The following is a 23,439-nucleotide window of genomic DNA, read 5'->3' on the forward strand; positions in this document are numbered from 1 at the left end:
CGATACACTGCTTTAATACTGGTTGGCTAGACGGAACTAGAATTTACGCACCTATAGTTGGAACCTTTACGATATAGTCAACTGCGGCTTCACGATACTGCCTTGGCGTAATATAGTTGCTAGTGATTTTGACGCGAAGGGTAGTAAACACCGTGATAAGAGTGCTCCCTAGCCACCCTAGCAATGATATGGGTGCAGAGACCAGTTACTTTCAGCGAATGCTTGGTCAGGAATATGACATAGAGAGTCAATGATGACTGACCGAGTAAGTTTGCTGAATATCTGTCCAAGTAAAGTGTATGGCACTACAGGCAGGAAACAGGATAATTAAGCCAGCAATCAAGTATCAGGACCGGAATTATGCCATTTTCTAACAAAAGGAGATGAAGTGCTACCACATTGGAAGACACAATGAAAGCTAAACTCGATCACATAAACGAGGGTCTATCATAGGACTAGGGAAGTAGGTTCACTCGGGCTATTCCGTCCTCTTTTTGTACTGCTCCGTCGTGAAGATGATCCCCGAATGTCCGAGTATCCAAGGAATAGTTTCATAATTAGTTCCAGCAACAGTGCGTTATTAAAGCGCCACCAAGGTAGCGCGCCCTGTCTCTCTGTAAAGATAAGAGGAACAACTAAATTTCAACTGCTGGAATGTATGTATCTTGCTACTTAATGCATGACGGTCGATTGTTCGAACCTGAGCTAAACAATACCACCCTCAGTTGAATCCCTTGATTTCCCATTCCAACACACATCTTCGTTGCATATAACTGAGCTGAATATCCTCCACTATGCTCTGGCTGTGTACGGTTATATACACCGAAAAGCGGTCTCAGTCGTCCTCATCCTCTGATGGCCAGGATAGCTCAACTGTTCAAACTAGTGTTGATACCCGGTCAATTTGCTCATTAAGCCGATGTTGTGCATAAAACAACGGTTTACCTTGCCGAAAATGTCTGAATGGCGTCCCGATGAGTTCTTTGTGGTAAATGGGGGGTAGGGCTAGTCAAACTTACACAACACAAGTGAAGTAGCCATGATACACATTGTCACAATCCCGAAAACCCTTAAAACCTCACTCGGGCCCTGTCGCTCTGTCCAGTCGTTGATGAATTCAGAAAACCCGTAGAAGAGGAAGTTCTTGGATGCCATCGCGAGAACGAAGATCTCTGTGGAGCTTTCACGGAAGGCATCACTGTCACATCCAACTACCGTCAGAAAGGAGCTGTATTGAAGGGAGAATGGATGAAGAGAAAGAAATGGGGGCAGAAATTAATGATAACTCACAGGATGTAAAGGTTGGCAACGGTCATGCCGATAGTTGTACCAGCGCAGAGACAGCCGTGACAGAACGCGCCTAGATAATAACCATGGGGTGTTGGGTTGTCAAGATCCCACATAAAGACAAACCATCCGATGCCACAGAATAGAGTAGCAAATATTATCATTGGGATGCGGAACTCTGGCTCATATACTCCTTGGTTCCACTTGGTCATCTTCGTGGTGATTATATCCCCCACCCATGGGCTCACTGTGCTGCTCAGCAGCCCTCCGATCAATGCTATTATAGATGAAGCTTAGCTGGATTGTTCGCCTTTCCTGATAACTGAAAAAAAGAAAATTCAGGAATCTTACCACCAACGTAAAAAGTACCGTTTTGCCTGGCATTTAGATTATACGGAGGAGGTGACCATATTTGAGCGAGAATATAGGAGAGAGCGACATAGAGAGCCTGTACCGGTTTATTAACTTGATAGATGGAGGTGCAAGGGGAGGAAAGGAGACACACAATGCACACGCTACCCACAATAGTTAACTAGCGGCCCTTGTTAGCAAACCGTACATAGGATTTGTAGAATCTACCCACCCATATAACTGCAGGATTCAGAAGCACGCCAAAGGGGGCAAAAACCAGCTTGAATAAGTTGGTGTCACTGAACGTCCTGCTGTAAATAGCAAGTTCCTGCACAAATGTCTTCTTCATCTCTGTTGATGATGATGGTACCCCTCCATTTTCCCTATCTGGTAGTTCGTCATGTTCGTGGCTGATCTCGTTGCGTCCCTTATCTTCCACTTGAGTCTCTTCCGGGGCCCCCGCTATGTCGTCTGGGTCGCTCTGATACTGGGTTTCTGGAAGCAAGAGGAAAGTTGCAATCACTCCGACAATGGTGAAGGGTAGATGAATTAGAAACACATATCTCCAGCCAAGCTCCTCAGTTATCAGGCCACCTAGAATTGAGACGAGAGAGATAATACAGGTCCATGTCATCACCAGTAGACTAGCACGAAACGATCTCTCGTGGACGAAGAACCTTTGGTTTCTGTGATTAGTGGCAAAGTTCATGGGTAGGGGATGCAGACTGGAAACAAACAGATCACCAATAACCGCCATTGACAGACTCTCAAACACCGATGAGCCAACACCTTGGATGATCCGGCCGGCTAACAAGACACGATAGCTATAGGTAGTAGTGCAACAGACGATTGTCCCAACCATCCCCATAACAGCGCCAAAGATAAATTGTGGCCGTTTCCCGTATTTATGTGCCAAGGCGGAGGCAATCGGTCTATAAATAATTTAGTTAAATATTTATATCGTCACATCTGCAGAAACTTACCCGTAACATGCACATAGAAGCAGTTGATATGCGGTTAGCATTGAAACGTCTTTAATTGATCGCCCAAGTGATTGCGACAATAAGACGGTAGATGGGGCAATAAGTGGTGCCGGAATCGAAGCATAAATAATAGAATTGGCAAATATAACAGCATACGCCAAGTTCTTCTTCCATTGCGGCCAGTTCTATGCAGAGTCAGAGCTTGTCACACTCAGCATGCCACAGGAAAACACATACCAACGGGTCATTTGGACTATTGGAGGGTTGAGGAACAAGAATAACGTTTGTATTCTACTCTCTGTTAATAAATATATCCGCCTTGAACAGTTATGAGTGCACTGAAATCACCTTGCCAGTGTCGTGCTTTTCTTGGAGAAAACCATCTCCCGCTGTTTGATTAATCAACAGGACGGTACCAGGGGCATGCTGCCCATCCACTTGTATAACACCTAGAGGCATTTCGAGCGCTGTCGTAGGATAAGACTCAGGGTTTTTGTTTTGTGTGAAGTCCAGAGTTAAAAGTGAGATTGTACGCGCAGCTCACACTGTAGAAGCTCCCCCCTTTATACCCTGGCCCTGCTAGTAAATGAGTATGGGGTAAGAGAAGGCAATGCGGGGAAGCAATAAAAGCATGAATACGTCAACCCAAAGGGCTGTGCGTATGCCCAGGTAGCTAAACGACAATGACGGTCCACGTACGCCCCTGGGTGGCGGGTCGGCTGCCTATTCATGTTTACTGCCGAAGGTTCGAGCGAACGCTTTCGGTTCGGAGGAAAATTTAACACAAGCTTATAGTTTAAGGGTAAAATAAATACCGTTACAGTTGGCAGTTCACCATATCTGAGCGGCAAATATCAAGCCGTTGATGCCGTTGCAATCGGCTATGGTGAGGTTGTCAGGGACAGGCATATTACAACTTAGACGTATAACATCCCAGCGATATCTTATGGAGGTGCCTCTCGTCTTGACTACCGCACGGCCCCCGCGCCAGGAGCCTTTGCCCCACTACCAAGCACGAGTTCATTGCCCCGATCCAATGATCATTGGGGAGCTGGAGGAAGAGAGCGGTCTCCGAGCGAGGGCTAGATAGAAGGGAGCGGTGTCCGCTATCTGCGGATCAGTCGCCACCCCGTGCAGTTCCCCAACTATAGGCCTGGCCCTGGCCGTCAATCGGAGCCAGCCGGCCATCGCCATTTTAATGCGGACTGGAGTGTATTATTGCCGAGTCTGCCACAGAACTTCGATTCCAGCCTCATACAGCAACAACAGTTCGATTGCCAGGTTCTAGATGTATATGTTCGTTAAATGCAGACTGTGCTGACTTTAAACTACAGTAATCCAGAGTTTGGTCTGGTATTTGGTACCCAATTTCATATGTCAAGGCTTCTCATTCTACGTGCCAATACACACTCCGTTCAGCGGATTTGCGAGAATGCCCGATTTCGCACGGGAATACTTGATATACTACTAGTAATACCACACAATGAGAGCGGTTATTCCTCGGTGGCTTGATTCCAGTCCCTCCTTAGCGGTCACTTCAACTTCAGAAGTCGCTTTGCATTTCCGAAGGCGATTTGATTCTTTTCCTTCTCACTCAACTCAGTGATACTGTCAAACCACTTCGGTCCTTGGTCGATTGTTTCGTATGGATAGTCGATGGAGAACAACACCCTGGTAGCAAAGTTAGATGGTCAAAGCCAGACTGAGTAGACTTTCATACCGGTCAATTCCTAGTTCCTTAATTGCAAACAGCAGCGCAGGTGTTCCATAATGTCCACTCGTGGTGATTGAAATATTCTAGCCATTGTTAAATTACACGACTGAGGTTAAAGTGTGTAATTTTGGGAGAAGGGGATTACAGTTTTCATTGTGTCTCGAAGAGATCGCTTCGCTTGGGTAGAGGCTCAGTGAAGTAATAACTCATCCGATGATCGAAACGCCATAACTGAAATGGTATGTTCTCTCCCATATGTCCAATGACGATCTGAAGGCCGGGAAAGCGATCGAAAACTCCGTTGGCGTACAAACCGAGAACGTGGAGGGTTACCCCTTCGGATGGTCAGTATACTGAGTTCGAGGTTTATCAGGAGAATGCCACTTTACCGACACTGAAGAAATAAGTGCTTCCTCGTAACCATGGTCGTCCAGCTATGAAGAGCTTGGTAACAGCCGGAGTAGTGAGCCGGGGATGGATATAGAGGGGAACATCAAGCTCCTCAACCTCTTTCCAGAAGACGTCCCACTCAGGCTGATCATAGAAAATTGCTCCTTCTTCATCGCCTCCCGTTGATTGAAAGTCATTCACGAGCAGGCCATGAAAGCCTAATACCTTGATGGCACGCCTCGCCTCCAGTGCGGCGGACTTTGGATCGTGCATGCTTAATGCCCCAAAACCACCGAATCGATTAGGGTTTTTGCAGATCTCGTCAGCTAGATAGTCATTGGCACGCTCAGCAAGGCCTTGGGCGGCAACAGGATCTGTTATATTTTGAGGACCCGGGGATGTAAGGGAGAGAACCATATACTCGACACTGTTCTCATCCATCCCTTTCAAGCGTTGGTCGTGAATGTCAACCAAGTTAGCAGCGAGATCTTCCGAGCCAGTGGGAGAAGTGAATTGATTACTCTCCCCAGATAAGCCAGGAAGATTAAATGCCTCCTCGAGGGCGATTTTGGGTATCATGCTGCGCGACATTTTGTTTGGAACGGTAGTGTGGATGCTTTGTAGGAGCCGGATGGACAGGGATAGACAAAATAGCTTTGCTGCAGTAAATCTGTGGGTGTGTTCTTTACTAGTAGTGTTTAAAGGGAGGCGATACTACAAATACCTCGTCATAAACAATGGTCCGCCTCGTACTCCGTCAATTGGCTGTACGGTGACCGCGATAGCGGAGAACTATATAAGTGATATAATATTGAATAGATAGTTATCCCTTAGGGCCATTGCCGGTTTGGAGTCACATCTACACGTCACGCAGCTATTCGCGGACACCGAGCCAGCCCGCATTGCCCATCGCATTCCTGGGCTACCCCCCAAGGGAGGTATTACTGCCACTCCGATCATATTTCGATAGAATACGTCGAGCTGTGATTTACATGCTCAGCTACACACAGGCCATATCTAAAACCAGTCATTCATGACTATAACTTTGTATAACGATGGTTTATATGATTCTTCTGACTGCCACTGGTGTTGTGTGACGTATGATGTATTTCATCTTTCAAAGTAGTGAAGGTAGTATCCAAAGGCAGACTATTCTATCTTAAACAAAACGCTCTTTGTCTCAAGAAAAGCGTTGATGCTGTCCAGCAGTCCCTCACGTCCTATGCCACTTGCCTTCCATCCCCCGAATGATAAGTCGTGGGCGGTTACTGGAGACGTGCAATTGACCCCGACAGTCCCTGCTTCGAGGCCCTTGGCGAAACGCATAGCTCGATTCACATCTTTGGTGAAAACAGCGGCATACAGGCCGTACATAGTATCGTTGGCCTTGGCGAGTGCCTCCTCCTCGGTATGAAAAATATTGATATTTACCACAGGGCCAAAAACCTCCTCCTTCATAATCTTCGCATCTTCTTGCGTCTCCTCGAACACGGTTGGTTCTATAAATCCGTCCTTGGCAGTTCCACCAAGAGATAGCTTCCCGGACTCATTGCCGGCTGCAATGTATTGCGAGACAGTACGGAACTGGAGATCATCCGCAACTGGCCCATGCTCTGTTGCCGGATCCAGGGGGCTTCCTTGCTGAACAGCGCCAAAGCTTTGCTTGAACAGAGGGATGAACCTGGCTGCAATGGTATCCTGCACGTAGATGCGTGAATTTGCCATACAAACCTGGCCACTGTTCCATTGGATGCTGCGTGCAGTTAAGGGAACCGCCACGTCCAGATCAGCATCGTCGAAAATGACGGCGGGTGACTTCCCACCCAGCTCGAGGATCACATTCTTCATATTGGACTGTGCTGCCGCTGTTTGGATTGCCCTTCCCGTCCTGGTAGAGCCAGTGAACGAGATAGCACGCACGTCCATGTGCGAAGCCAACGTCGCCCCACTGATTGGCCCATGGCCGGAAAGTACATTGAGCACCCCAGGTGGAAAGCCAGCTTCGCAGGCAAGCTGAGCTACTTTGAGGGACTGTTCTTGTTGATTAGCGATAAAAGCTTTGGCAACCCAGCAAGTAGAGATACCCACCGTTAATGGAGCCTTTTCACTGCTCTTAAGCACAACAGTGTTGCCCGCAGCTAGGGCAGGGGCAACCTTTCCCGAGAATGCGACTAGAGGAACATTCCATGGGATGATTGCTGCGACTACACCGAAAGGTTGTCTCAGAGTCATATTCACGAATCCAGGGGTGTTCAGACTCGAAGCGCCCCTGGCAGTAATAGCAACCCCGGCATATGCTTCGAACCTTTCCGCAGCCATCATGCTGTCAAGGTAGCTGCGCAATGGTCGCCCCATCGACACCGCTTCTAGATAGGCAAGCTCGGCGTGGTGCTCGCGGATCAGCGCGGCGAGCTTCTTCATGGGCTCTCCACGTTTCGTTGGGGACAGCTTCGCCCATGCCGGCTGTGCCGCTTTTGCCGCAGCAACCGCTCGGTTGGTGTCCTCGATACTTGCTTCGTAAACTACCATACAAGGGAAATCAAATCAACAGAATGGACTTCAAGAGGGGAGGTATGCTAGAGAGTCCAAACCTTCAGCAACTGGTTTATGCGTCGAAGGAGCGCGGAGCGTGAACACCTGTTTATCTGAGGATTCGACAAACTAAGAGACATCAGTGAGGGTTCCTGATTTCCTCGAGACCAATCACTCTTGTCGGCGTACCTTTCCATTGATGAATAATCTCGTCTCGATGTGAAAAGGCTTGTCGTTCAACGGTCCGTCTAGTGCGTTTGGTGCCATTTTGGTCTTCGCTGGAAAGCCAATTCTCCCGGTTCTACCGTTTCTATCATCCCAGGCCGTGTGGGTAGAGTGACAGGGTCCTTTTATGGCGGAAGCAGAGGCATTGACTGTGTCGGTCTCCGCCCTCGCGGACCCCGCGCCGTGGAATGATGATGCGAGAACGCAGTGATTGTAGGCTACATCCCGGCCCCCTACAAGTTGCCGATTTTACACGACATCTACATGTGTCATCCGCCTACTTTGATCACTACAGCAATAAACCAAGCAGATTACATTCATTCCGTCAAAGGTGGCGCGCCCCAACATACTGCCCCATTGGGAGTTGTCTGCAGGCTGCCACTTTAAGCTGTATTCTACACGCGCCGGAGATTTGCCCAGATGGCGGCCAAGCGTTTACATTGAGAGATTCACGAAGGCTAAACCAAAAGAGACAAGTTGTGATCTGTTCTTAGGTGAAATTATCCGAGGTATAACTGAGAGATTGAACAGAACCTCACAATTGAAGACTATGCCGTCCTATACATAGATTGGGGAATGGAGCGTGGGAACCCTCCAGTTTATGCTGTATCTTTTCCTCCGCAGCAACTCCATGACGCGACCTACTTATGGCGGATCAAGAAATCGAGGCCAGCACGGATGCTCGCAAAATCGGCGTCTTCGGGCCCAACACCAACATCGAATCCGTGACTCTTTCCTTCAGGGAGCACAATTCCCGTCTCAACCCCAAGACGCTGCAATTCCTCATGGGCCTTCACACTAAATATTGCGGATACCATTCCATCTGCGTTGCCGTGGACAAAGAATGTCGGGGGAGATTTGTCAGAAAACAACCTCACCGGGTCCACACGCTGGTAATCACCGTCTTTAACGATGGATGAGAAGTGAGTTCCATTCTTCAGACTACTAAAAAGCCATGCATTCCTCGGAACCGACAGGTCCGGCTTGGGAAGGCCCTTGGTCTTTGGTCGATCTCTGGTTTTGGATGCGCCTTCTAAAGAAAGCCCTGTGTGAGAAAGTACAGGCTCCTGGTAGATTTGATTCAGGAAGGCTTCATCCAGAGGGGGAATCATTGCCAGTGCTGGCAATGGTTGGAACCAGAATGGGTCGGTGGTATACTTCACACCATAAAAGTCGAGAATTGCAGATGGTGGATCTGGAAGCGAGCCCTATAGAGAAGCGGTTGTAAGATAAGAGCTCGAACAGGAACAACATCCCAGCTTACCAGGTGCAACGCCAGACATCCGCCGGCTGAATGGCCAAATACTGCAATTCGGGAACCATCCACCTCCAAACCGGCGTCCTGCTTCAACAGTCCTGGAAGATGCGATTTGCACCACCTGTATGCATCCTTGGCATCCTCTATCGGGCCCTCATACAAGGACACCTGCGGACAGAGGCGGTAATCAGCCGAGACGACCACATACCCGGCATCTGCCAGGTACTGGATTTGCTCTTCCGGCAGCATATGTCTAGAGCCGACAACAAAGCCGCCCCCATGGAAAGCGAGAGCTGGTGATACTGTTCAGTATCCACAAAAGGTATGTTCGAGAAAGACAGAAGACGCATACCTATACTGTACAAGCCATCCTTCTTCGCCTCCTCAGACCAATGAACAGTGGCGGATACCTGCAGCTCTCCTTCACAGGATTTGAAAGGATAATTCTGGGAACGCATGATAGATCTCTCACAGTAAACGAATAGCGAACAAGGTGTATTATGCGGAAAAGGCGAGAGATAATGCGGAGTAAAAATAAGTTCAGGTGGCGGACTCCGTTCCCTGGCACTCTCGAGAAATCGCGGTGTCCGCACACTCCATCCACGGCGTTAGTTGCCTCACCCTCATACCATTCAATGGACTGGCGGTTCCCGGCATGCGGAGTAGTTGCAGTGGTCGGCATTTGCTGTTGTGGAAGCCTCAGGGAAAGATCATACGTCGTCCCGGTGATTAAGGATATATATATAGCTGTATTAGATTGCCCGTATCACCACTGTGCTCGCTCGTTTACTGCACTATTCGTCCCGATCTCGCAAGCAAACAGTCGCAGACCTTAACATTTCAATCAAAATGCCCGACATTGCAGAAGTCACTGAGAAACTCCAGCCCCAGGCTGAGGTGGCGTTCCCAAAGACCCCATTCTTTGAGGGTTCCGAGTTGCCATGCCGGTTCGAAGGTGAGGTGTACAACTGCGTCGTCCGTGGAACAATTCCCAAGGAGGTTGATGGCACCTACTATCGCTGCATGCCGGATGCTCTATGGGCGCCACAGTATGAGGACGATGTGTTCATCAACGGGGACGGTGCGATCGATGCAATCCGAATCCACGATGGACACGCCGATTTCAAACAAAAGTATGTCCGGACCTCCAAGTTTGTTATTGAAAGAGCCGCGCGCCAGGCGGTGTTTGGGAAATACCGAAATCGCTACACCGATGACCCGCGCGTGAAGCATGAGATTCATTCCACCGCCAACACGCATATCATCTTTTTTGAAAAGCAGCTGTTGGCGTTGAAGGAAGACTCGCCGCCATACGCCATGGACCCCGATACCCTTGAGACGAAAGGTAAATTGGCAGGCTGTATTTTGCTTTCAGCTCGTGTTGTGGGAGTTGAGTAACTAAATTGCAACTACTACTAGGAGCCTATGATTTCCACGGGCAGTACACGGCCCCGACCTTTACGGCTCACCCGAAGATTGACGCCAGCAACGGGGAGATGATGACCATGGGGTATGAGGCAAAGGGCGATGGCACAACCGACGTTGCCTACTACCTCTTCAGTAAGGAAGGTAAAAAGCTTGAAGAATGTTGGTTCAAGGGTCCGTATATCGGTATGATGCATGACATGGCAGCAACCGACAAGTGGGTGGTCTTCACCATCCCACCTCTGCAAGCCCAGTCTCTGGAAAGTCTCAAGGCTGGCTCGAAGCATTTTGCTTGGGCTGAAGACAAGCCATTGACTTTTGGTATTCTCCCCCGTTACAACCCCAAGCCGGAAGATATTAGATGGTTCACCTATAAGAATGCGTTCTATGGTCACACTGGGAATGCCTTTGACGGAGACGATGGGTGCGTTTATCTTGATGCGCCACTCACCTATTTCAATAAGGTACGCTTCCCGTCATCCTATTTACGTCTGTTAACCTTTGTCAGTTTTGGTTCTTCCCTCCAGTCGGTCAAGACCCAATGACGGCGCCAAGCGGAAAGCCCCCCGGCAGAGATCAATTGCAGAGCCACTATGTTCGTTGGAGGTTCGATCCTAACGCGACCGATCCCCGCGTGGAGCCTGTGGAACTGGTAAACGCCGATGGGGAGATGCCCAAGGTTGACGACCGTTTCGCTGGAAAGCCCTACAATACTCTCTTCCTCGCGATGCACGATCCTACAAAGGAGAACGGTCCCGTCGGAGGCATCTATAATGCCATTGCGAAATGCGACGTCAACACCGGGAAACTGGTTCATTGGTCCGCTGGAGACCACACTGCAATCCATGAAGTTGCATTTATTCCTCGGACGCCAGATTGTGAGTCCTTGTTCCGCTGTAGAAAGAAAGGTGAAACATGAGTCTAACGAAGCAACTGTGCTAGCCCCCGAAGCCGACGGCTTCCTTGTCACCATCGCCAATCGACGTGATACCAAGCTGTCTTGTATCTTGATTCTGGATGCCCAGAAGCTGGCTGAAGGTCCTCTTGCAATTATCGAACTGCCGTTTCGCCTTCGAAATGGAATCCACGGAAGCTGGGTGCCTTCCACAGAACTGCCTAGTGACAATGACTTGTGCGATATGTCTGGGGTTACCGACAAGATTCGCCGCGCGTACGCAGGTAAGCCGGTCAGCTTCCCCAAGTTCAAGGCTTAGGGAGGGTTTGTATACCCAACAGTGCATGCCAATAACTATTGGTCTTTGCATGGGTTTCGCTAGTGGGTAGCCATGTAGTGTCGCATGCTTGTTGAGGTCTACATTTATGAAAGTTAATATGCTTGTTGTTTACTGAATACACCGTCCTTGAAGGATGTAGACTGAACCACAGTTACATACTTAGAGAGCATTTCCCACCTAAAGCAGTTTTCTATATTGCCTTTGGCCTGTATCCAAATCTCTGTCGCTTCTTCTTTTAATCTGCCACCAATACTCTGCAGTTGCTCCATATAACTACACAAAGGAAAGTCAAAAAAAAAAAAACAAAAAAAAGAAGGGGAGACACAGGAATGTCTACCGTCTCCTAACACTTGCCACCGATCTTTTGCCCTGGAGTGCGTTATTTATTATGGCCTTTTACTGTGGAAATGATTTTGACGGATTCTGAAGTATGCAACACCTACAGAAGAAGGGTTCTCATTCCTCCCAGGTAAAATTCCAAAATCCCTCGCCTGTGAATAATCATTGGACGGGGCATGAGGTATGGGCAATAGCAACCACGCTCAAACTAGATAGCGCTGCTCGGTTTCATTTAATTAGCTATTTACATTAATCCCCAAGCTGAACCAGGAGAAGCGAGCGGCCTCCGAGCCTCACTGCGGTACCTATTTCACCTCTCAAATGCCGGCATAGCTTGATTCACCGTGGCACCCCGTGGACATCCCACATCTCCGACACCCGCGATTGATTGGGGTTTTAAGGACGGTAAAGTGCTATCGGTTGATTCATTCCTTTCGACTGCATTTTGTCTGTACTTTCATCATTCTCCTCACTCATCCGACACCAGGGTCTCATTCACATGAGCAACATAAGTATTGCAACTTGCCTGTCGCAGAAGCCCCATTCCGAAGAACACCACTACGATGGCTACTGATATGGTTATACCGAAAGAGTGTAAAGCGGGCGTGGTCCATGATGAGGGACCAGACTTCACCATGAAGATCCAAACGGTGAAAGTCCCGGAGCCTGGTAAGCCTGAAAACGACTGGCTTCAAAACCAACACACCTGACTGACGATTCAATAGGCCCGGACGAAGTGCTGGTCAGGCTGAATTCTACCGGTATCTGCTACTCGGATATACACTACATGCTGAACGACACTGGGGCCAAGCCAATGTCGGAATTCGGTGTTGGTTCGGCGGGCCATGAAGGGTGCGGTGTGGTCGTGAAGACAGGCAGTAATGTGCAGAATTTCCGCGTCGGTGACCGCGCGGGGATCAAGCCCATTTGGAGTACATGCGGATCCTGCGAGTTATGCTGGGGAGATAAGGAGATGCATTGCCGGAGGAAGAAGCTCACTGGGGCGAGTGCTACAGGTAGGGGCGATCGATTCTCAAGCGAATATTGGGGGCAGTCGGTCCTGTTGTACTGGAGGACACTGGTCTGACTGAGGATAAATAGGAACCTTTCAGCAATACATTGTGTCGCCTGCGCGGTATACGACACCGATTCCAGAGGGGATTCCTGATCATGCAGCAGCGACGGCCATGTGTAGCGCTGCCACCGCGTACCGCTCAATCCGTATGTCCGGGCTTTCACCAGGCTCATGGGCTGTTTTCCTTGGCGGCGGAGGGGGTGTTGGAATTCAAGCAGTACAAATTGCCAAAGCCTTCGGTCTACGTCCCATCGTTGTTGATAAGGGAAAGCCAAAGCATGAGCTTTCGTTGAAAATGGGTGCAGAGGCCTTTGTGGATTTCGGGGACGTTCCAGATCCAGCAGCAGAGGTGGTGAGCATCACAGACGGCATTGGCTCCCATGGGGTGTTTGTTACCGCACCAGCTGCCTATCCGACTGTGCTCCCTTATATTGGCAACAGGGTCGGCGCAGTGATTATGTGTATTGGCCTACCGGCAGCTTCATCTAGCCATAAGATCGATGTCGACCCTACTATCATGATTCTCAAGAACCTAACCATCAGGGGCACTCTGGTTGGGTCCATGGAAGACACCAATGAAGTTTTAAAATTCGTGCAGAGGGGTCAGCTACGTGAAATATGTGAAATTCTGCCATTTGATGAATTGCCACGAGCAGTCCAGCGACTTCGTGGGGCTCAAATCGCAGGCAAGATTGTGATAGATTATAATATTTAAGTTCTGACTCTATACCAGGATCTTATTAATACGGCCAGCTTGCCAATCCATGTTTTTTCTCTTATATATAAATTATTACGGCTGCATCAGGGAGTAAAGTTGCCATCTGATTATGTCGAGCTATAAAATGAATCACAGTGAAGGTTCGAACACATCTTGAAGCCCCAAGAAGCGCTCAGTAAATACGGGAGCGTATTTGTGTTTTTCTTGATAAGAGTAGTAAATCACACTGCAAGTATCGCAGGCATTTTCTTCCGTCACCTTGATCCGGGACAAGGCCCGATATAGACCTCCCTGAGTATCTCCGGCAGATCTTCTCGCGATATTACTTCGACCGACCAGACATATACAGACAACATTCCCCGCGAGTCCTTCACAGTCGGAAGAGATTTTGGTCTAGACTGGCCGAGGCAATGAATGACTGAGGGAGCCATTTACTCAACACTGTCAGACACGGAACCCGCCCTCTGCTGGGGCCCCGGCGGAGCGTGTGAAGGCGGCGCTCGCGGTCACCGAACAGCTCGAGTGCGGACCCCCTGCGTGCTCACCTCCATGGCCGACCATATCGAGTGTATAATATAAGCGACCTAACACCTCCATTTACTGAACTCTTACTGGCGGTATTCATCTTTTGTCCTAGAAGGTTTTAACATCCCCTATGACCAACCCCTCTTTACTCTGTTGAGCACGACCGCACTGTTACCCTATAGTATTTCCATCCGTCGGCTATGGGCTTTGTTACGAAAGAAGAGGCGCAGAGCTTCCTTACCGTTCCGGTGCTATCTTGCGCTGTATTGGGGTTGCTGATCAGCAAAATCATTTGGTCAATACTATTTCACCCTTTACGCCATGTCCCAGGCCCAGTGCTCGCGAAAGTGACCGATCTCTGGCACTTATACTATTGCTGGGGTGGGAAACGACACCGAAAGCTAGCGACGCTCCACAAACAATATGGTACCGTGGGAGACTGGCCTGAAACCACTGTTCGGCAGCTGACGAGAATAAAGGGCCGTTTGTTAGAATAGGACCTAACAATATATCGACAAATTCGGTGCAGGCTGTTAGCTCTATCTATTCTGCTCAAGCACCCACCCTAAAGTCTGGATTTTATAACTCGTTTGCGCCCGGGTTCCCTAGCAGCTTTACGACAAATGATAAAGAGTACAAGCGAAAGAAGCAAATCTTATCGTCGGCATTTTCACTCCGGAAGCTGGAAGCCATGGAACCGCTGATTCGCCTTCACATTGATGAGTTCTGCGACATAGTTGGAACAGCCGGAGAGGTTGATATAGCCGTTGTGCTTGGGGCTCTGTCTATCGACGTCCTGTCTGATCTATGCTTCGGCCAAAGCTTCTGTACACTAAAGGATGAGCCGGAAAGAGATCGTATTTTGGAGGCTATGGAGAAATCCGTTCAAATGGTTATCAGAGTGAGTCAGTCCGGGAGTTTGGCCACAAGCACACAAACCTGAGAATTCCGGAAGGAAGGGTCTATGCATAGGTGGCCGCGTGCTATTTGGAAGGTCCTTCACTCAAAGAAAGACGTGATAACACGGGGATATGTGTATCAGGTATGTTTATTGTATACTTTCCATCATACTGTTTGGTGAGTCCGATTGAAACTAAAATAAAAGCAGAAAGCGATAGGAGCCATGATGCGTCAAATAAATACCCAAAGTGACCGTGAAGACTTCTTCACCAATATACTCCAGGCTCGACGACCAGACAATGGAGAGCCGTACGACCAACGCGAACTTATGGGCGAGGCCATTCTCCTTCTGTTTGTCTACTGCCCAGACCATTTACATGCTCAAAAGGCTAACCATATATTCCGTCCACAGCGTCGCAGGATCCGACACTACCTCTACAGCGTTGACCGTCATAGTCTGGCATCTATTAGCAAACCCAGAGACAATGCAGAAGCTGACACAGGAAGTATGCGATCGGTTCGACTCGGCCGCGGCAATAAATTATAAGGATCTCCAGCAACTCCCATACTTACACGCGGTTATTGAGGAAGGCCTAAGAATCTGTCCACCAAACCCGGGCGTGCTTCCACGGGTGGTCGTTGATCGAAATCCAGGCTGTTTAGCAATTGGTGACCAAATCTTCCCTCCTGGTGTAAGGAAACCCTAAATTCAACCCCCACCAGCCGTTAACTAGGTGGAAAACACTGAGAAATGCTGACAATGGATTCGTACCCTTAGACTGAAATCGGTGTTTGCAACCTCGCACTTCAACGCAATCCTGCGTATTTTGATGACCCGGAATCCTTCCTTCCGGAGCGCTGGCTGGAGAGCTCTTTGCTGAAGTGTGACAAGAATGCATTTGCTCCATTCTCATACGGTCCGAGATCGTGTCTGGGTCGAAAGTAAGATTTCCAATCATTCTCAGCTTTTTTTTTTTTTTTTTTTTCCGTTCCTTCTAATGACGAACTCCAAATCTAGCATGGCATATATGGAGATGAGCCTCACCCTAGCTCTCCTTGTGTACCGACTGAAGCTATCATTCAGTGATCCTGAAAAGGAGAAAAAATATGGATTTGACGTTGAAGATGCCTTTGTCGCTATCAAACCATCAGTTCCGGTGAAAGTGGCGAAGACTTGGAATACAGAGGGGTCGTGATGTTTTCTTTTGAGTATGTCGCTATTGAGGCTTAATAGCCGGAGATGTTCTCCAGAATTTAGTTTCTGAGGCTAGCTATGCATATCTGCGCAGGCTGTACAGATTTACGTGGATCTTATATATGCTCTTGAAAATAGTGTCTAAATTAAAAAATATACTACATCGAATAATATTTTTTTTATATGACTATAGTAAGATAATATATACCTCGGGAAATCGAGAAAGGACAGATCTGTTTATAATTGAAGTACTTGTACATCAGGGATGGACGTTGTTGTTAATTAAACGTATGATATTCTCTGCGCCAGTTACATTTCATATTATACTACTATATCTGACGTATTAACACACATATCGGAAACTGGGAATCTCACGGTCAGTCCGATTGGATAGTTCATCTCGCATCTCCTCTGACTCCGTTATCTCTGTTACTCGACCATACACTCTATCCCTGCGAGCGTTCTCATAGATGTAATATGCCCACAGGCAGAGGAGGAAGAAGGTCGCAAAGCACAAACCAGAAACAGCAGATTTGATACCATTCTAGAATGTGTCAGTCAAGGAATCCAATTCACTAATCGTAGTAGTCAGAAAAGTCGGTTGATACATGGCACTTACTGGATAGGATGGGGCCTCTGAGGCGTTATAGAACTGAGGCCCGACAATATTCCCAAGGCAGTAAGCTATGAACACCATAGCGGAAACGACACTGCGCTTCGAGAAGCCGGCCACGTTCGATGTAACGAGGCTCATACAGAGGGGGATGTTGATCGCATAGCCAACACTAATGTAGATACCCAGCAGTCTCCCCGCTTTGTTGGAATCGTCGAGCTTCCAGACAAGGAGAACACCGAGTAGCGAGGCCGCGGTGCTGAAGACCATCATGAAGATACGTGACGAGCCCGCGAAGATGCGCTTCGAGCGGACGTGGGTGGCGAATACCGCCGTGAACACAAGGTAGAGGATCTCCGCGGCGCCGAGTGGAGCTTGCCAGAGAAGGCTCTGGAAGGTGCTGAAGCCAAATCCCTTGAGGAGAAGTGCGAGGAACTGGTCCGAAAGGTTTAGCAAGTGACAGTGTTTTGTGGACCAGGCACGAAGACTGACTGTTGTAAGACCACCATTCCAAAGATTCACGCAGAAAGTGTATAGAACGAGCAACCAGGCCTGGGGATCCTTGAGTGCCTCGATGGCATGCTTCACGTTAAAGGTGCCTGTGTCCAAGACACCGGTCTTGTTCTCCAGCGTACGCTGGATGGCGATGGCCCGTTCCGTTTTCGTCAGGAAAACCGCCGTGGCTGGCGAGTCGGGCAGGACTGGGATCAGGACCAGGCCAAATCCCGCAGTAACAGCCCCAAGAATAAGAAACATCAGCTGCCACTCGGGAAGGCCTGTGCTGGTAATGTGGCCGATGCCGTAAGTGATTAAGGACCCGACAAGAGCAGCTATTGTATTCCCGAAGTACCACCCGGCCTGGCTGATTTCGTAATTAGACATGTTCAGAGCGAATATGGTCAAAGTGCATCTACCGTATCGGTTGTTCTTCTTTCTTGTAGAATAAGCCCGTAATAAGCGAGAATCCTGGCACGACTGCAGCTTCTGCCACCCCCAGGAAGAAGCGGGCCGTCGCGAGCGTAGCAAAGTCCTTGCTGGCTGCATGACACATGAGAATGCCTCCCCAGAGGAAACTGGCCACCGTTTGTTAGTGGGTGTATGCTGGCTGCTGGCAAGAGTACGTACACTGTGGTTCCCAGATACTTGCCAATTGGGAGCCGGGCGAGAAGGTACGAATTGGGCCAGCTCCAGGCGAGATAACCGAAATAGAATATGGCTGATGACCACGCGTACTCATCGCCGACCAGATGCTATATCTCAGTGGTCAGTGACATAAATGCTAAATGTGCCTCAGCATGCTAACCAGGTCTTCCCTGAGGCCGAATAACGTCGTCTGGCTAAGGACCATCTTGTCCAGAAACTGGAGGAAGTATGCGAAACACATCATGGGCATCAAACTAATTGTACTATATTAGCCATGCCACTACCAGGATGCAAAAAGCTCGATATTCCTTACACTAAGTCGATCTTCAACAGCACCTTCTTCTCCAGTTCCGGCGACGACTCCACCTCGAGTATTTGACCAAGCGCCGTGTCAATCGATTCGATTGGGCCCTCTAGCTTGACGCCGCCGGCATCAGCGTCCGAGCTAGGCGCAGTGTGCGGCGTGCCATTGAGCACTTCTTGGGCTGGCTTCTTCATGCTTGCAGAGATAGACGATAAAAGGATATCAGGACCTCCAAGACCCACTGGTCCGCAGCGGGGAAGGACGGTTGTATATATAGCATCACCCCAGACCCACCCCTAAAAGCTGGAGAAGGGTACGTCAATCTTGAGAGATATAGGTTACATTTCGGGGACCCCGACAGATCATGTCAAAGTCAAGTTCCGCACAGCGGTGGTTTTCGGTGATTTACGGCGACCTGGACACTGTGACGTCTGGGTCCTTCGGCAAGACAGTTTCTCCAAAGCTGATACCCCGCAAACCTGTGGTAGGGGTTTCGTGGCGAATTCCGCATTGTGATGTCTGAGCGCACAGTAGCAGAACTTGCCGAAAGCTTATCCCCCGCAGCTCGGTGGTTCTCGGTGTTTTGGAGCGGAATTTGCGCACTTGAGCTCTTGCCTTGACAATGGTAGCGCCCATATATAGTGCGGAGTGTCCCAAGATGGGTACGGGAACCCATAAAAGTGTCGTTAGTTGGCGCTTTATTGCTGATCTATTGATCCACTGGCAAGCAACATACAAGTGAGCACCCGTAGCGATGGGATCGACGAATGGGAGCTGGGAGGCCATTTCAAAGGCCAAACGCGAGGGCCTTAGGGCTTCAATCCCTCCGCAATGGATCATCCCTCAGGAGATCATGCCTCCTCAAACCCAGGCCGATGTGACGACTTTCCCATCCAGATCCGGATGGTTCACAAAGCGAGAGCTCACTGTTCTATCCGCCGACGCGGTCAAAATTCTGGGACAGCTTTCGAGCGGTGCGTGGACGTCGGAGGAAGTGACGCTGGTATTCTGCAAGGCCGCCGCAGCAGCTCATCAGTTGGCAAGTCTGCACCCACACCACTATGTCGGTCGGGCTAGGGCTAATCAGAGGACAACAGACAAATTGCCTGTCGGAGATGTTCTTCGACGAGGCAATTGCCCGTGCCAAAGAATGCGATGCGTATCTTCGGACGCATGGAAAGCCCAGGGGTCCGTTCCACGGACTACCTATTTCCATTAAAGACAACTTCAATATCGCCGGCAAAGACTCAACTATCGGTATAGCCTCGTTGGCCAACAAGCCTGCCACTTACAACAGCACGATTATTGATATAATCCTGGACTCGGGCGCCGTGCTATATGTCAAGACCAATGTCCCTACAGCTGTAATGCTGCCCGAGACTGTCAACAACGTGTTTGGGCGAACCCTGAACCCCCTCAACCGTAGTCTCACGCCCGGAGGGTCGTCAGGAGGCGAGGCAGCGTTGATTGCGTTTGGTGCCAGTCGAATTGGGCTGGGTTCTGACATAGGTAATTATCTAACTATCTCTCGATACCCCCAAGTCTACATGGTAGCCTGATTTCTCTTTTGTAGGAGGATCCCTTCGTATCCCGGCCGCGTGTACTGGAATCTTCACTATCCGCCCTTCAGCCGGGAGATTCCCACACTATGGAGCCCGCTCTGGGCTGACCGGGCAGGAAGCTGTGATGAGCGTAAACGGTCCCCTAGCCAGAACCCTGGACGAAGTTATACTCTACTCCAAAACGATTGTAAACCAGCAGCCGTGGCTGAAAGACCCGAAGTGCCTTCCGATCCCGTGGAGGCCGGTTGAGTCGAAGAAATATCTAAAGCTCGCCGTGTTCTGGAACGACGGTATAGTCACCCCGACGCCGCCCGTCGCGCGTGCTTTGAGGGAGACTGTTAGCAAGCTCCAAGCCGCTGGACATGAGATCGTGGAGTGGGACCCGGCAGAGCACAAGAAGGCTAATAACCTTTTACGCCAACTATTCGTTGCTGACGGAGCCAAGTCGATTCGCGGGCTGCTCGAGCCAACTAACGAGCCATTCCGGCCGGAGATGCAATCATACGAGGAGTCTGTTGAACGCGGGGTCTACGAGATGTGGAAGATCCAGGCCACAAGGAGCGACCTGCAGAAACACTACCTCGACCAGTGGCATGCGATCGACGGACTTGACGGGCTTATATGTATGTCCCTTCCTTTGCTTTTGTTATTACCGTCACTATTAGTAGTGCTGCGTGCTGAGGACCTTATTCTACAGGCCCGACCTCTCCGTGGTGCGCTCCCGAGCATGGCAAGTTTATCTATGGCGGATACACTGGCGTTTATAACCTCCTTGATTACTCGGCTACCTCTTTCCCATGCGGCGTCAATGCCAATGCACACATTGATACAGCATACCGTGACCATCGCCCACTGAGTGAGATGGACACCCAAGTGCAAGACACCTGTGAGACCTCGATCGTTATTTCCCGCGTAAATACTAACCATTGCTGATCCAAATAGACGATGCCAATATGGTGGATGGAATGCCCGTGAGCCTGCAGCTTGTCGCCCGGCGCCTGGAAGAAGAGAAGGTCTTGATGATGACAGGTGTTGTGGTGCAAGCCCTACGACGTCCTGGTATTGGTAGTGTCCATAGCAGACTCTAGTGCGTAGTTTGAGGCGGTTAACAAAGTATACTTAGTATTTGGCTTTGGTAGAAACGAATGCCACAAATTGACTAAACGACTTGTTAAAACCATAATGGCTACTTTAAACCCTGATACCTGGGAAATCAGATTTTGACCTTTCCTCGCCACTTATAGTCCAGACACGCCCATCGCGCTACAATAAACGACAAAAGCGCGAGCACGAGCATCCCTCCGCAAAAGGCCACAAACGCCGTTGTCCCTGCGGCCGCCTGCAATTCGGCTGCGATGGGGATCGAAATAAGAGTCCTGGAGGATCCAATTCATCAGCATCGCATCCTCAAACGTCGATCATCAGATACACTTACGCAAGTCCCACAACACTATAGCTGGTCCCATACCGTTGCCCATACTCGCTCACCTCGCCCAGCTCCCCGAGGCACACCGGAGCCAGGCTCATCACGCTGCCAGAGCCAAAGCCAAAGATGGGGACCATGGTGTAGAATAGGCCTATGTTGTGGTGGATGGGTAGCCAAAGCGCGAGAGTGGCAAAGAGCGAGATCAGGATGGATATGGCCATGCTGTTAAATCGTCCGTAATGGTCTGCCACCAGGCCAGCGACATAACGACCAAGGCCGGAGCCGCTAGTATTCGATCAGCATTAGTAACTCTGTAAGGCAGCGGGTGAGACTCAACGCGTTCATCACTGCAATCACATTGTAGCTGGTCTGCTGGCCAAAGCCCTGCTCCAGGGCATATGTTGGAAGAAGCCCAATAGCCGTAAAGAGCACGAATTCAAAGCCTGATTGTACGTGTCAGCTGGGAGGTAACGGCAGACAGGGCCAGTGTGTGTGAATACAAGAGATCCCGACAGTTGTCCACGCGAATCGTGAATCCTTAAAGCATAACAGGTTGACAACACCCCCTGAACTCTGGATAGGCAAACGGCCTCGCACGAAGAGGTTTCCCACCAGGACTAACACGAACTCGAGTAGCGCCAGTAGTCTCATCGACCACGCCCAGGACATGTCTTCCAGGACAGACGAGAGGATGATCGGAAACACGATCCCGCCCAGGCTGGTACCGGTGAAGGTAATGCCCGTGGCCAGGCCTCTGCGGGCCTGGAACCAGTGGGAGATGACCGACAGCGCGACGGTGGTCAGGATAGCGCCGCTGATGCCGCCGAGGATACCGAAGCACAGCAGGAAGTGCCAGTACTGCGTGCACTCGCCCAGGAGCAGCAGGTAAGCCACGACGCCAACAGAGCCGATAAACGTCAACCACCGCGGGCCGTACCGGTCGAACAGCGGGCCAACTTGCACGCCGAGAAACAGGGTCAGGAAGATCTGCGTCGACGAGATCCACGCAATGTCCCGCGAGCTGTACGTCGACAGCTGGTGCGACTGCCAGTACGCCTGGAACAGTCCGATCGACCCCGTCATCCCGAACGTCGCTGCGATCAGACAGAACGACGAGAGAACGACCAGCCAGGCCCGCCGCCCGCCCTCCGGGAACGATATCGCGGTCGCGTATGGCTGCGAATGTGGTGTCGCGAGTTCGAGCTCCTCTCCAGACTGCGACGGTCCCACGCCCCTAGGGCTTTTGGGACGTCCGGCCCCTGCTGGGTCTCTGCTAGCATACGCCCTCCGGCCTGTGATAGTAACTGCCTCTGCCATTCTTGAATGAGATGTTGGTCAGGCGATAGTGGGCAGTGGGCGCACTCATATTTCAACTGCAGATGCCAAAGACCGCCAACCAAACCGCCGAATATGGCCGACATGTCCGAAGACGCGGGGCATGCGCAACAGTTACATTCTACTTTAGATCTTTGATTGAATACATCGCGGAATGGACGCATCGCGCCGTCATCGTTCCGCTGTGTCGGTGCCGACGACCAGTCAGATTAGGGCTTGGTTGGGCTTGGGCGCGGAAAGCACCGAGTTCTTTGACTCTCCAACTCTTTGACTCCAGCTCTTTACTCTCTAGCTCTTGACTCCCATAGGCGATGCGATGGAGACTTCTTCCTTCATTAGATATCTCGCGACCTCTTCTTTAATGGGGACCGAACTCATCGATCCGTGGTTCATGCTGAAAGCTACCACTCGCCAACTAAACCCGACATCAGGTTGGAGCGCGGAATTGGGACCTCAATTATAAAAAGAGTCTAATAACTATTTCGACTGGTTATTCGCATGCTTATGAGAGGAAGATTTTGGACTGTATTAAATAGTTCCTTAATGCTGTCTTGTCTCTTGCAAAAGCTGACCGCGAAGAAGAAATCAGATTGCTAGTATAGACGACCAAACAAGGACAAAGACAAGGATTCCCCTTTACTCGTGGCGGCTCTAGTCAGACACATTCATCCCGCGAAGGTTGACCAGAGACTCCATTCAAATCAAAACATCTTTGAAATACTCCTCCATGGCTGCATCGGGAGAAGAAAATGAATTGACCATGGCTTTAAATTTATTATGATCAACGTAAGCCCCTTGATAAAGAATAGCGCTTATTGCTTTAGGACTTTGTTGGTTTGCTGGGCCTGTTTCAGAGCTTCCTCTCGGCATTTGTCTTTCCTCGGATCATATTGTCTCTTTCTGC

At 49.8% G+C, this 23,439-nt stretch overlaps 10 protein-coding genes across 10 annotated transcripts; 4 read left to right on the forward strand and 6 right to left on the reverse strand.

Moving 5' to 3' along the window:
- Nucleotides 1–1,005: 1,005 nt before the first annotated feature.
- Nucleotides 1,006–3,080, reverse strand: APUU_51558A (uncharacterized protein; the record flags this gene model as incomplete). Its single annotated transcript, XM_041706679.1, has 9 exons — nt 1,006–1,198; nt 1,291–1,564; nt 1,639–1,735; nt 1,793–1,819; nt 1,871–2,315; nt 2,376–2,570; nt 2,622–2,806; nt 2,859–2,912; nt 2,970–3,080. The coding sequence occupies 9 exons, from the start codon at nt 3,078–3,080 to the stop codon at nt 1,006–1,008; spliced, it is 1,581 nt and encodes a 526-aa protein (XP_041559041.1).
- A 1,624-nt stretch (nt 3,081–4,704) lies between these two features.
- APUU_51559A (amidohydrolase family protein) lies at nt 4,705–5,316 on the reverse strand (the record flags this gene model as incomplete). Its single annotated transcript, XM_041706680.1, has 1 exon — nt 4,705–5,316. The coding sequence occupies one exon, from the start codon at nt 5,314–5,316 to the stop codon at nt 4,705–4,707; it is 612 nt and encodes a 203-aa protein (XP_041559042.1).
- A 558-nt stretch (nt 5,317–5,874) lies between these two features.
- On the reverse strand, nt 5,875–7,524 carry APUU_51560A (aldehyde dehydrogenase family protein; the record flags this gene model as incomplete). Its single annotated transcript, XM_041706681.1, has 3 exons — nt 5,875–7,247; nt 7,317–7,386; nt 7,447–7,524. The coding sequence occupies 3 exons, from the start codon at nt 7,522–7,524 to the stop codon at nt 5,875–5,877; spliced, it is 1,521 nt and encodes a 506-aa protein (XP_041559043.1).
- A 599-nt stretch (nt 7,525–8,123) lies between these two features.
- APUU_51561A (alpha/beta hydrolase) lies at nt 8,124–9,198 on the reverse strand (the record flags this gene model as incomplete). The annotated part of the gene is made up of 3 exons (XM_041706682.1): nt 8,124–8,690; nt 8,747–9,033; nt 9,093–9,198. 3 exons carry the CDS (start codon nt 9,196–9,198, stop codon nt 8,124–8,126), a joined length of 960 nt encoding a protein of 319 aa, XP_041559044.1.
- Nucleotides 9,199–9,589: 391 nt separating this feature from the next.
- On the forward strand, nt 9,590–11,379 carry APUU_51562S (carotenoid oxygenase family protein; the record flags this gene model as incomplete). Its single annotated transcript, XM_041706683.1, has 4 exons — nt 9,590–10,085; nt 10,160–10,629; nt 10,674–11,043; nt 11,108–11,379. The coding sequence occupies 4 exons, from the start codon at nt 9,590–9,592 to the stop codon at nt 11,377–11,379; spliced, it is 1,608 nt and encodes a 535-aa protein (XP_041559045.1).
- Nucleotides 11,380–12,302: 923 nt separating this feature from the next.
- On the forward strand, nt 12,303–13,529 carry APUU_51563S (zinc-dependent alcohol dehydrogenase; the record flags this gene model as incomplete). The annotated part of the gene is made up of 3 exons (XM_041706685.1): nt 12,303–12,408; nt 12,465–12,755; nt 12,841–13,529. The coding sequence occupies 3 exons, from the start codon at nt 12,303–12,305 to the stop codon at nt 13,527–13,529; spliced, it is 1,086 nt and encodes a 361-aa protein (XP_041559046.1).
- Nucleotides 13,530–14,748: 1,219 nt separating this feature from the next.
- On the forward strand, nt 14,749–16,153 carry APUU_51564S (uncharacterized protein; the record flags this gene model as incomplete). Its single annotated transcript, XM_041706686.1, has 6 exons — nt 14,749–14,958; nt 15,013–15,099; nt 15,166–15,308; nt 15,370–15,649; nt 15,736–15,899; nt 15,976–16,153. The coding sequence occupies 6 exons, from the start codon at nt 14,749–14,751 to the stop codon at nt 16,151–16,153; spliced, it is 1,062 nt and encodes a 353-aa protein (XP_041559047.1).
- Nucleotides 16,154–16,495: 342 nt separating this feature from the next.
- APUU_51565A (uncharacterized protein) lies at nt 16,496–18,406 on the reverse strand (the record flags this gene model as incomplete). The annotated part of the gene is made up of 6 exons (XM_041706687.1): nt 16,496–16,696; nt 16,772–17,627; nt 17,680–17,838; nt 17,891–18,015; nt 18,069–18,162; nt 18,222–18,406. 6 exons carry the CDS (start codon nt 18,404–18,406, stop codon nt 16,496–16,498), a joined length of 1,620 nt encoding a protein of 539 aa, XP_041559048.1.
- Nucleotides 18,407–18,966: 560 nt separating this feature from the next.
- APUU_51566S (uncharacterized protein) lies at nt 18,967–20,862 on the forward strand (the record flags this gene model as incomplete). Its single annotated transcript, XM_041706688.1, has 5 exons — nt 18,967–19,215; nt 19,310–19,721; nt 19,786–20,397; nt 20,472–20,660; nt 20,717–20,862. The coding sequence occupies 5 exons, from the start codon at nt 18,967–18,969 to the stop codon at nt 20,860–20,862; spliced, it is 1,608 nt and encodes a 535-aa protein (XP_041559049.1).
- A 125-nt stretch (nt 20,863–20,987) lies between these two features.
- Nucleotides 20,988–22,517, reverse strand: APUU_51567A (uncharacterized protein; the record flags this gene model as incomplete). The annotated part of the gene is made up of 4 exons (XM_041706689.1): nt 20,988–21,150; nt 21,210–21,485; nt 21,538–21,643; nt 21,701–22,517. The coding sequence occupies 4 exons, from the start codon at nt 22,515–22,517 to the stop codon at nt 20,988–20,990; spliced, it is 1,362 nt and encodes a 453-aa protein (XP_041559050.1).
- Between the last annotated feature and the right edge of the window lie 922 nt (nt 22,518–23,439).

The sequence above is a fragment of the Aspergillus puulaauensis genome, chromosome 5 (genome assembly GCF_016861865.1).
Source record: "Aspergillus puulaauensis MK2 DNA, chromosome 5, nearly complete sequence".
In the NCBI taxonomy this organism is placed as follows: Eukaryota; Fungi; Ascomycota; class Eurotiomycetes; order Eurotiales; family Aspergillaceae; genus Aspergillus; species Aspergillus puulaauensis.